This window comes from Nannospalax galili, unplaced genomic scaffold (genome assembly GCF_000622305.1).
Source record: "Nannospalax galili isolate Female #2095 unplaced genomic scaffold, S.galili_v1.0 scaffold120, whole genome shotgun sequence".
NCBI lineage: Eukaryota > Metazoa > Chordata > Mammalia > Rodentia > Spalacidae > Nannospalax > Nannospalax galili.
In genome coordinates this window covers 4,918,746-4,931,579 of record NW_008350324.1, presented here as the reverse complement: position 1 = coordinate 4,931,579, position 12,834 = coordinate 4,918,746, and the positions used below count along the sequence as shown (strand labels likewise).

Sequence of the window (12,834 nt, the reverse complement as noted above, 5' to 3'; positions counted from 1 at the left end):
ATGAAATAAATGAACCCCAATTTGGCAGCTGCGATCTAGATTATTACTTTTTTCCTCTAAGATTTATTTTTAAAATTATGTGTATGTGTTTATGTGCATGTGTGTGCAGGAGCCCGCAGAGGCCCGAAGAGGGCGTTGAATCTTCCGGAGGTGGCGTTAGAGGCAGAAGAGCAGCCAGGACTCTTAATCGCGGAGCCGTCTCTCCAGCCTTATTTTCTTGTGAGCGTTGTATGTTTGTGCCGTGCGGTGTATGCGCAGGTTTGTGATGTTTCAGGTTGAAAGGACGAAGCCCCGCAGTTTAGGGACCCACCAGTGCACGCTCCAGAGCCTCGCGCCCGACTCAGGGTGGTGCCGACCGGAAGCAGGAAGTGGCGGAGGGCGGTGCGCGTAACGTCACGCCAGCGCCGGCAGCGAGGGGCGGGGGCGGAGGCGGAGCGAGCCCGGCGGCGGGGCGGTCGCGCAGTGTCCGGGATCCCCAGGCCTGGAGGGGGCTCTGCGCGCGGCCGGCTGGCTCTGCTCCCTTGTCGGGTCCCGAGCGGGGCCTCCCTCGGGCCAGCTCGATGTGACGGGGTCCCGCCGAGCCTGAGCGAGCAGCGGGTCCGTCGCGGAGCCGGAGGGCGGGAGGAACATGACATCCCGGAGGTGAGGCTCGGAGGGGCCCGGTCGCGGCCTCGGTCCCCACCACCTTAGCGCTGCCCGGCCTCCACGGCCGCCCCGGTGAGGCTCGGGACTCAGAGGTCGGAGGCAGGGACACCGGCTCTCTCCCTCGGCCCCCGGCTCTCGGCATCCCGGGCTGGGCCCTTGACGCCCCCACCCGCGGGTCCCCATTCATTTCCTGCTGCCCAGAGTTCCGGCTCCTGAGCAGCCGGGGGATGCCCGGCGGGACACCGGCGGCCGCCTGCGGCCCGGCTCGCCGCCGCATTCCTGACCCATTGCCTCATGAGAATTGCCTCATGGGGATTCCGAAATAACCCTGGCGCCCCGGGAGGCTCCTAGACCGGAGACCAGGCGCCCGGCCCATAGCGGCTCCGGGCCACCGCGGGGCTTTCGCCCAGGAACCCCTCACCCTTTCAGGTGCTCCCTTTCCATCTCCTTTTCCCTCACCCTTCGTGTATCAGAAATGGAAAAACTGACGGTATCTGCAGCCACTTCAAGTATTTCCTTCCTTAGCGAGGTGGGAGAGAAGGGAGTCTTATCTAGTAGTTGACTCTTAATACCTTAAAAGTCAGGTAGCTGGTGGTTCCCGTTTTACGGATGTGGAAGCTGAGACTCCGAAATAGCATGCTAACATGACAGGATTTGAAGCTAAGGGTCAGGAGAAGGATTAGTTATTTAGATCATTTGCAAGTTCGAGGTAACAATAAGACTTATTGCTAACATTTACTTTGTCCTTACTCAGAAGCCAGCCAAACCCGTTTAGTGCAACAGCCCTATGAGGTCAGTAGTATTATCCCGTTCTAAAGATGAGTAAATTGAGTTTCAGAATTAAACAGCTTGTCTTATGTCACTCGCAATAAGTGTTGGAGACAGAATCCTGGATGTTAATTACCATGTTGCCATTATTATTTTATAGCCATTGCTAATTATTTGTAAGCCTTCATTTTGTTCCTAAACACTAGTGTGATCTCTGGTTTTTAAATAATGATCCTGCTATTCGGTATCAGCACTTTTTTTTTTTTTTTTTTTTAATCTTTTTGAGACACAGTCTCTCTGTAACCCCCACTGGCCTGGAACGAACTATGTAGACCAGTCTGGCCTTGAACTCACAGGGATCCGTTCGCCCCTGCCTCCTGAGTGCTGGGCCGGCCGTATCAGCACTCTTTATATAGCACTCACACATATGACTCTGTTCTTTTCTATGACAGTTCAATTTTATGACCACTAACAGACATTTGGAAAATGGTTTCAAGTTGTTGGGGTGTACTTGAATGAGAGACCTTTCAAAATGTTAGGAATGTCTCCCTAAAACACACCTGAATGGTATCCATTCACAGACTGAAACAAAAAAGGGGAGAAAAAAGAAAATTGAAAACTTGTAGGAAGTGAGTGATTTGGACAGGTCTCTTGGCAAGTGCTTGCAGATCCAGGTAATACATAACTCCATTTCAACAAAACAGTGTATAGCCTCAAATATTCTAATTCTTCAGGGAGCTTTTAAATAAAAGTTGTCTATTCTTTAATCTGTCAGATAGTCATTGAGCCTTTAGTTCCTCTTCCAGACTGGTAAGAATCTGCTGCTTTAGGAGACAAAAAGACAGGACAGGACTGAGGGTGGGGAGAGGGGTGAGTAGTAATAGGGGGTGAGTCCAGCTTTTTAGTTTAGAAGCAGGAAAGTGTGGGCATAGCCTAACAGTGAGTGGTCAAGATGACAGTTTGAAGTGGAGCCATTCCTTCCTTCCAGCACTGATATTTTTTATGCACCTATTTTAGAGATGAATGTATTCTGTAAATTCAGGTTAAGCTGTAAGGTTGATTGAGGCAGGGTCTCACTATGTAGCTCAGTTTGTCTCCAATTTACATTTCCTTAACTGAGGTTAATCCTCACTGAATCCTAAATGCTGGGATTACAGGCCTGTACCACCATACCAGCTTGCTTTATTTTGTTTGATTTTAATCAGCTTTATTTAGATATAAATGGCATGTGATAAATTGCATCTATTTCAGTGTACAGTTTGGTAAACTTTGACTTATGCATACATTTGGGAAACCATTACACCTGTCAAGATAAGGGACGTATGTATCATCTTGGTGAGGTTTCCTCTGTTCTTTGTAATCTCTACTTTTTTTGTCTTTTTGAGACAGGGTCTCCCTGTAGCCCCAGCTGTCTGGAACTCATTATGTAGACCAGGCTAGCCTCCAACTCACAAAGATCCACCTGCCTCTGCCTCCGAAGTGCTGGGATTAAAGGGGTGCGCCACCACACCCGGCTTTGTAATCCCTACTTGTTCTTGGATGACCACTGTTCTGCTGTTACCATATGTTGGGTTGCATTTCCTACAATTTTCTATAAAAGAAATTAGATTGTACATTTTTTGTTTCTAAATTATTAAAACTTTAAAACATTTATTTTGTGTGTGTGCATGTATGGTCACATGCCATGGTGTATATGTGTAGGTCAGAGGACAATGCTGGGAGTTGATTCTTTCCACCATGTGGGTTCCAGGGATTGAACTCGGGTTGACAAGCTTTGTGGCAAGTGCTTTACTCACTGAGCCATCTCTGTAGCTCTGTCTAGGTGCTGCTGCTGCTGCTGCCTTTTTTCAAAAAACAAACACCCTCCCCACCCCCAAATCCATTTATTTGTTTGGGGGCATATGTGGAGGTTAGAGGCTCTTTCCTTCTACCATGTTTTCCTGGGGGTTGAACTCAGGTTTTTAGGGTTGTCAGCAGGTGCCTTTACGTGCTGAGCCATCTTGCTGTTCCTGCCCTGCTCCTTACATGCTATAAAAATATTCTACAATCATCCATGTTGTCTCATGTTCATTACTTGTTACTGCTTACCTGAACAGTACCCTACTGTGAGATAAACTGTGCCTTGCTTATTTATCCTCCTATTGATGGACATTGTCTATTTCCAGAGTTGTCAGTCAATCACAAATGATGGTTTGAATGCTCTTGTAGATGTGTCAGCACAGTCACATTTCATTTCTTTGGAAGGGAATACCTACAAGTTGAATGGCAGGATCATACAGTAGATACATATTTAACCTTTACAGAAACCGTCAGCCTGTTTTCAAAAGTGCTTACACTGTTTACTTTCTGACCAGTACTCTGTGAAAGTTGCATAGTTTGTTCACATTGTTGCCAGTACTTGGTATAGTCAGTTCTTTTAATCCGAGTCATTTTTTTTGGAATGTCAGGATATCTCATTGCAGTTCTAATTTCTGTTTTCCCTAATTATTAATAATGTGATTATTTGGCACCTCTATGTTTTCTTTGATGATGTATCTGTTCAAATCTTTTGCCATTTTTTCTTTGTTTCGTAGGATCTAATGCTGTCTTCTGGCTTTCATGGGCGTTGCATGCATGGGTGCACATACATATAAGCAGACAAAAACACATGTACACATAAAATAAAAATAAATAAAAAATAAAAATAATTCCAAGCCTAGCAGTGCACACCTTTAATCTCAACAGTCAGGAGGCTGAGGCAGGAAAATTGCTGTGAATTTGAAGCTAGCCTGGGCTGTACAGCAACACTCTGTCTCAAATATAAGTCTTTTTTAAGAAAATAATTTATTATTATTTTTATTTTATGTGTATGAATGTATTGCCTGCATGTAGGTGTGTAAGTGCACCTGTGTTGTGCAGTGTCCCCAGAGGTCAGAAGAGGGTGTCGGATCCCCTGGAACTGGAGTTACGGACAGTTGTTAGCTGCCATGTGGGTGCTGGGAATCAAACCTGGGTCCTCTACAAGAGTAGCCAGTGCTCTTAACTGCTGAGCCATCTCTCCAGCCCCAGCAACAGTCTTTTTATTTATTTTATTTTTTTTGTTATTTTTATTTTATGTGTATGTGTGTATTGACTGCATGTAGGTAAGTGCACCTATGTCGTGCAATGCCCGCGGAGGTCAGAAGAGGCTGTCGGATCTCCTGGGACTGGAGTTACAGACAGTTGTTAGTTGCCATGTGGGTGCTGAGATTTGAACCCCAGGCTTCTGCAAGAACAACCAGTGTTCTTAACTGCTGAGGCATCTCTCCAGCCCTGCAAGCCTTTATTATCCCAGTGACCCACATTAATGAAATGTCTATCCATTCATTGAAGCACTTCATAAACACACACACACACATTCGTTCATTGAGACAGGCTTTCATGTAGCCTGGCTGATCTCACACTTATCATTATAGCTGAGGATAGCTTCAAACATTCTTTCTGCTTCTGCCTCCCAAGTGTGAGGATTGTAGGTATGTGCCACCATACCTGGCTTATTTATTTAGTGACAGGATCCCACTTAGGCCAGGCTTACTGGGACTTAAGATCCCCTTGCCTCAGCCTTCAGAGTGTTGTGATCACAGGTAAGCACCACTACTCCTAGCTCATTGGACTTAGGGTGGGTTACTATGAGCAAGGCTCTGTGCTAGGCATTGGGTGTTCTAGGTCTCAGGAAACAATGATATGAAGTGCTGAGGTGGGAAGTTCCTGGGTGTTTGAAGAGCAGGAGGGAACCTGTGTGGGGCCCATGAGACTGGGAGCAAGCAGGGTAGTGATTGAACCACTCGGGAGTTTTTTTTTTCTTTTTGGTGCAGGGGATGGGGCTCAGGGTCTTGTGTGTGCTCAGCCTGTGCTTTTGCCACTAAGCTACAACCCCAGCCCTGAAGGAACTATTAAGATCTTCAGTGTCATGTGTGCCTCAGAGAGGAGTTTGGATTTTAAGAGCAGTGTAAAACTGTGGAAGGATGTGATCACGGGAGTGGCATGAACTGCTCTATTTAAAAATATCCTTCTGGCTGCTGGGAAGGCAGGCTCCTAGGAGGCAGTTGGAGTTCAGGGAGATGAGAGTGACAGGAGGCTTTGAAGCAGGGGTAGGGGGGAGCTTTGCAGGCAGCTTTCTTTATTGCCTTGTCATTAGAGTAGAGATGCTGACCAGTGAGATGCCACAAGAAAACACTGATTTATACGCATGGAATGTCTGCTACCCCAGAAAAGCTGCCCTCGTGACTTTTTTGTAGCTTCTTGCTTAGAGTGCTTGTCACTAATGACTACCTTTCTTCATGATTTAGCTTTTTCCTATTCAATACTTAAATTTAACTGGGGAAGAGGAATATTGTAATCAGTACAGTGTTCTCCAAGATACAGATCATTTTTCTGGAGCAGGTGGTGGGATGGGTGTAAGCAGGATCATATTTATTTGTCAGCAAGGAACTGAAATGTGACTGTGGAGGCCTAGCCTTACTATAGAGGAAGATAAGTTCCTGAAGTCATTGACCTGTCTGCTAGTTTCCCCACATCACTAGAGGAGATATGCATGGAAAAAACAAATGTTCAGCACCGTTGTGATATTGTCTCATCAATATTTTATTTTTAAAAATTTATTGTATGTGGTTTGTGTGTGTGTGTGTGTGTGTGTGTAGGACAGAGGACAATTTTGTGGAGTCCATTCTCTTTGTCTACTTTTACATGGGTTTCAGGGATTGAGCTCTGGTTGCCAGGATTACACGGCAAGTATCTTTACCTAGTAAGTCATGTGTCAGTCCTTATCTGCATATAAAAATTCACTTGACAGGCCGGGCATGGTGGTGCACACCTTTAATTCCAGCACTTGGGAGGCAGAGGCAGGCGGATCTCTGTGAGTTCAAGGCTAGCCTGGTCTACATAGTGAGTTCCAGGACAGCTGGGGCTACAGGGAGACCCTGTCTCAAAAAAGACCAAAAAAAAAAAAAAAAATTCACTTGACATGAGTTCCCCAAAAGAGTAGAGCCTTTGATTGATTGATTGATTGATTGGTTGATTGATTTATGCTGAGGATTGAACCAAGGGCCTCTTGTATGTTAGGCAGGTACTCTTTCACTGAGCTACATGTCTAACTCCTAATCAAAGGTTTAGGTTCCTTTGACTTTCATTTTGATCTGTAAAGTTTTTACTTTATTTATTATTTTCTTTATTTTATGTGTATGAGTGTTATGCCTGCATGTAGGTAAGTGCACCTGTGTCGTGCAGTGCGGCAGAGGACAGAAGAGGCTGTCAGATCCCCCAGAACTGGAGTTACGGATAGGTGTTAGCTACCATGTGGGTGCTGGGATTTGAACCTGGGTCTTCTGCAAGAACAGTCAGTGTTCTTAACCACTGAGCCATCTCTCCAGCTCTGTATCCTTTTTTTTAAATTAAAAAGAAAATGTTATGTGTCTGAGTGTAAGTATACCCGTGTAATGCAATGCCTGCGGAGGACAGAAGAAGGCGTTGGATTCCCTGGAACTGGTGTTACAGATGGTTATTAGCTGCCCTATGGATGCTGGGATTCAAACCCAGGTCTTCTATAAGAACAGACAGTGCTCTTCACTCCTGAGCCATCTCTCCAGCCCCCTGTAAACTTTTTTTTTAAGGTAGGAGTCATATAGCCCAGGGTAGCCCCAGACTGCCTGTGTAATCAAGGATGACCTTGAACTTCTGAGCATCCTGTCTCTACCTCCTGAGTTCTAGGATTACAGATTTGTACCATCATGCCTGGTTTGTTTGTTTTTTTCCATACAAGGTCTCATGTATCCCAGGCTGGCCTCCAGATGTTGCTATGTAGAAGAGGTTAACCTTGTCTTGAACTTGAGCTCCCAAGTTCTGCCTTGAGTTTGTAAACTCTTGTAGCATTATGTCCTTTGTTTCTTCAAGCTGATCGAGCAGAAGGCTTGTGTAGTAGGTCTTAAAGCCCATTTTAGATATTGGCTTGAGACTTTTTCCTGTTTTTCAGAAGTGCTGCTGCTGGGTGGTGGTGGTGGTATGTGTGCATGCATCTTGCTCACCTGGCCATATTTTGACCAGAAATCTTTGGTTTTAATTTTTTTTTTTTTTTTTTTTTTTGAGACATGGCTGTGTAGCCATGACTGGTCTGGAACTTACTATGTAGACTAGGACGGCTTTGAACTTGCAGCAGTCCTACCTGCCTCTCCCTTCTAAGCACTGTGATTATAGGCATGCGCCACCACCATGTCCAGCTGTGAGAGCCTTATTAAATATGATTATTAGAGCCTGACATACTTGACAGGTGTTAGAATGAACAAGAGAAAGGTACTTACTCCCCCGCCCCAATGTCTTTTCAATTTAATTATTTTATTGCAACACTGGGCATTGAACCCAGGCTTCACACAGGCTGAGCATAGGCTGTAGTCCTGAACCACACCCCTAGCCCTCCTCAGTGTCTTGATCTCTGCAATATCAATCACTTCATTGACAAACTCAAATGGAATCATTCTGCTGTGCCTTTTTCCTTCCTTCAGATAATATGGATGCGTCTTCATACAGTGTTAGTGTGGTTGGTTTGTGTTCTTATCCCCACTGTGGCAAATTTCTGTGAGGTAGAAGGCTGGGAGGAAGAGCTACTTGAAGGTTTTTGTTTATTTGCATGTTTGCTTTAGTACCTAATGCCCCAAGTCTTGAGCTAGAGTTTCAGGTGATGTATATTTATAATTCCAGTACTTGGGAGGTAGAGGCAGGAGGATCAGGTGTTTGAGGCCAGCCTCGGCTACATGAGACCCTGTCTCAAAAAATAACCAAACAACTCTCCCAAAACAAAAAACAAGTGCCAGGTCAGTGAGTTGACTCAGCATTGGTAAAGGCACTTGTTGCACAAGCCTGGTGACCTGAGTTCAATCAGTGGATCCCACTATTAAAGGAGAGATCTGACTCTCAAAAGTTGTCCTCTGATTTCCACTTGTATGCCATGGCATGTACCCACAGTTACATTTTATGCTCTTACAATATTAAACAGTGGGACTGGAGAAATGACTCAGCAGTTAAGAACATATTTTGTTCTTGTAGAGGACCCGGGTTTGGTTATCAGCTAACAACCATCCATAATTCCAGTTCCAGGGCATCAACACCCTCTTCTGGCCTCTGAGGGCACTGCATGTACTTATATACATGTGAAACACTCATGCACATAAAATACAAATAAATACAATTTAAAGGAAAAAAAATACCCAACATATTAAAAACAAAAAATGCCCATGAGTACTTACAGCCCTCGAGGTCAGTGCTATGATATACATTCCCATCAATCCTACTATTTTTCTCAAGTTTCCCTAATGAAATTTTAAAGAGTTGAATTAATTCAAACTGCTCCTTACTAGTCATAACCATGCTGCCAATTGTAAAATTACCATAATAGCCACGTAGTTGGGAGAAGGTTTGGTAATTAGAAATGTTTTTTGAGTTGGGCATGGTGGTGCATGCCTTTAGTCTTAGCACTCAGGAGGCAGAGGCAGGTGGATCTCTGTGAGTTCCAGGCCAGCTTGGGTTACAAGGCCAGCTTGTACATAGTGAGTTCCAGACCAGCTGGGGTTACAGGGAGACCCTGACTTTTTAAAAAAAAAAAAAAGAAAGAAAAGAAAAAAATACTATTTGAGTTTTGAAGGTGGTACACGCCTTTAGTCCCAGCACTGGGAGACTGAGGCAGTTGCATCTCTATGAGTTCAAGACCAGATATATTTTTGAAGAGTTTTATTACATATTTAAAAAAAAAAAAAAAAAAAATGCTTTTTGAAATAAACAGCTAAGATGGGGAGTTTAAAATATCTTCAAACTTGAGGAAATGGATTATGGCATGGAAACTTCAATTTGTCATCATCTGTTCTCAGAGACTGTCTCAGAGCCACAGAGAAGCCAAATGTCTGGAAAGATGGTGTAACTAAAATGACACGTGTCAATACGGCTTGTGGGGACTAATGCAGTTATGCATGAGAGCTGTTTACCCTGCCTGACACAGTAATAACAGCAGTGAGAGCTAATGCTTATTAAGCCTTTCCTTGTCTGGCCTGTGCACTAAATACTGGTTACTAGCTTTCTCCCAAAAATATCACTCTCATCTGTTCACTGTTAATAACAGGACAGGTATAATTATAAGTTGCAAATGAAATAATGTAGTTTATTTAATAAAAGGGTAAGGAGATGACCACCTGCCTTATATCCTGTGTCTGATCCTGCTGATGGGCAAAGGGGTGTTTCCCAGGCCTCACCTGAGGTATGAAGCTGCTTTCCTAGTGCCTCCTGAACCTCCCTCAGTGTCAGCAGCATGGAGTCTGCAAAATAGCCAGGGTGAGGACCCCAGTACTGCATTAGAAATAAGTGGCAGACTGTACTGGCTAAATCTGATTTCAGGCCACATGTGGTGGCACACACTCATAATACTGGCACTCCAGAGGCTGAGGCTAGCCTGGTTTATACTGTTAGACTCTGCTCAAAAAACAGCAAGGAAAAAAAAAATTTAAACAATAGTTTTTTTGTTTGTTTGTTCTTGTTTTGAGACAGGGTCTCCCTGTAGCCCCAGCTATGCAGAACTTCAAGTTCAAGGCCAGCCTCTGCCTGGGATTAAAGGCGTGTGCCACCACAACTGGCTAAAATAATGTTTAAAAAATGTATGTCTTTTAATACTTATAATTTATTTTATAATTTAGAAATTTATAAAAACTATGGAGTTTTTAAAATTAAATTTAAATTTATTATTTTTCAGTATGATATGTATGAGTATTTTGCCTGCATGTAAATATACCATGTGCCTGCAGTGCCTGCAAAGGCATCTACTCTCCCAGAACTGGAGTTATGAATGGTTGTTAGTCACCATATGAGTCCTGGGAACCAAACCCACGTCCTCTGGAAGAGCAGCACTGCTCTTAACTGCTGAATCATCTCTTCAGACCGAGAGTTCATTTTTTTTTTTAAGATTATGTTTTTTTTTTAAAAAAAGTATAAGAGTGTTGGCATGTATGCATGTATGTTTGCATGCCTGGTGTCATGTCAGAGGCCAGAAGAGGGCATTGAATCCCTTGGAACTGGAGTGAAGGATGGGTGTTAGCCACCATCTGGGTGCTGGGAACCCAGGTCCTCTGGCAGAGCATTTCTTTCTCTCTTATCCTATGTGTGTACATATATGCAGACATATTTTATTTTATGTGTATGCATGTATTGCCTGCATGCAGATAAGTGCACCCGTATCGTGCAATGCCTGTGGAGGACAGAAGAGGCTGTTGGATCCCCTGGAACTGGAGTTACGGACAGTTGTTAGCTGCCATGTGGGTGCTGGGATTCGAACCTGGGTCTTATGCAAGAACAGTCAGTGTTCTTAACTGCTGAGCCATCTCTCCAGACCCGCAGATATATAATATTTTGTAGTAAGTTTTTGAACATTTCAGGGTAAGTTACCTACGTCATTAACTTTTCTTTCCGGTGCTGAGGATCAAACCAGGGCTTTACATAGGCTAGGCAAGTGCTCTACCACTTACCTACACTGCTTGAAACAGGGTCTCCTTGCAGTCCCAGCTGGCCTGGAATTCACTAGGTAGATCAGGTTGCCCTCAGTCTCACAGAGATCTGCCTGCCTCTGTAAAATCTATTTTCAAGTTTTTATTTACATGTATGTGTTTTACTTGTATGTGTGTGTGGGTGCCCTCGGAGGCCAGAAGAGAACATTGGATCCTCTGGAGCTGGAATTACAGGTGAATGTGAGCCACCCCATGTAGGTGGTGGGAACCAAACTAGTCCTCTGTAAGAGCAGTGAGTGCTTTTAACCACTGAGCTATTACTCCAGCATCTAAACTGACTCCTTTAAAAACTATTTTTTTTTTTTGGTCTTTTTGAAACAGGGTCTCTCTGCAGCCCCAGCTGGCCTGGAACTCTATGTAGACTAGGCTGGCCTCTATCTCATAGAGATCAGCCTGCCTCTCCTGGAATTAAAGGCGTATACCACGACTCCTGCCTAAAAACATATTTTTATTTACCTTTTTGTATGAGTGTATGTGTGTGACAGCATGTATGTATCTATGACTGGAACTTACTGTATAATCAAGACTTGTGAGCAGTTCTTCTGAGAGTTGGAATTACAGGTGCTCACCATCATGCTTGGTTCCAAATTTTAATTTGAGATAGGATTGTGCTAAATTGTCTTGGCTAATCTGGAACTTTTTATGTAGCCCGGGCTGGCTTTGAACTTGTGATCCTCCTCCCTCAACTTCCTAAGAACTGGGATTACAGGAGTGTGCCACATGTCTGGTTTCAGGGTACATTCCCTTCTTTCTTTTCCTTTCCTTTCCTTTTTCTTTTTTGAGGCAAGGTCTTTCTATGTAGTCCTAGTGGAACTGAAGTAACCCCAGAAAAATTTCTTTTACAAACATTGAAATAGGTCTTTTCCAGTTGCACATTGAGAAAATTGCACATTGAGAAAACCCAGAACTGTGCTTTTTCCTCACCCTTTCTTCACCTTGAATATTTAGGACCTAAAGGATAATGTAGCGTTTTATGCTTTCATGCTGTCATCACTGAGCCTATTTGATGTTTATAAAAATGCAACTCATGAATCTGGAGAGTTGGCTCAGTGGTTAAGAGCAGTGGATGCTCTTGCAGAGGACCTGAGTTTAGTTCCCAGCTAACAGGACCACTAACACATGTCTATAACTCAGTTCCAAGGGATCTGACATCTTCTGGCATCTGAAAGCACTGCATGCACATGGTACGCTTATGTAAATGCAGGCAAAACACTCATACACATAAAATATAAATACATAAAATTTAAAAATGTAACTCATGTTAATAAATAAATGCATATATTTCTTTAAAATACATGTGCTTATTGGCTTTATTGAAAGGAATTCCAAAATGTGTGTGTGTGTGTGTGTTTTTTTGTTAAATGCACTTAATAGAAAAAATTTTCCCCCCATAAATTGGAGGTTAAAAGTAAAGTTTAATGCCAGGCGTGATGGCATGCACCTTTAATCCCAGCCCTCGGGAGGCAGAGGCAGATGGATCGAGGCCACTCCGGGTTCACATTGTGACTTCAAGGTGGACCGTGACTAGGGAGACCCTGTCAAAAAACAACCAACAAAAAGAAAAAAAAGTGAAATTTATATCCTGTGTACTGTATTGACTTTTTATGATGGTGGTTCTTTTCCTCTTCCGTTCAGCATGGAACTTTCCAGTTACATCTAGGTTCTTTGACTTTGAATGGCGTCTGTTTGGTGGATGTGCTCTACCTAGCTGCTGGTTGGATAAAAAGATCCTTGGCCCCTGTTATTTTAAATTTGTTTGGGGCAGGGGGCACAGAGAGATGGCTCAGGGATTAAGAGCTCTGGTTTTTCTTGCAGAAGATATGGGTTCAAATCCCAGCACCCACATAATAGCTAATAACCATCTATAACT

At 43.7% G+C, this 12,834-nt stretch overlaps 1 protein-coding gene across 3 annotated transcripts in view; it reads left to right on the top strand.

Moving 5' to 3' along the window:
- The first annotated feature begins 428 nt into the window (after positions 1 to 428).
- Ptpn11 (protein tyrosine phosphatase non-receptor type 11) overlaps positions 429 to 12,834 on the top strand; it is a 91,142-nt gene continuing 78,736 nt past the window's right edge. For all 3 annotated transcript variants that reach the window (XM_029570563.1, XM_008847504.3, XM_017801764.2), the window contains exon 1: positions 429 to 642. In XM_029570563.1, coding sequence (XP_029426423.1) covers positions 629 to 642 — 14 coding nt within the window. In that variant the 5' untranslated portion in view covers positions 429 to 628. The remainder of the gene's footprint in view (positions 643 to 12,834) is intronic.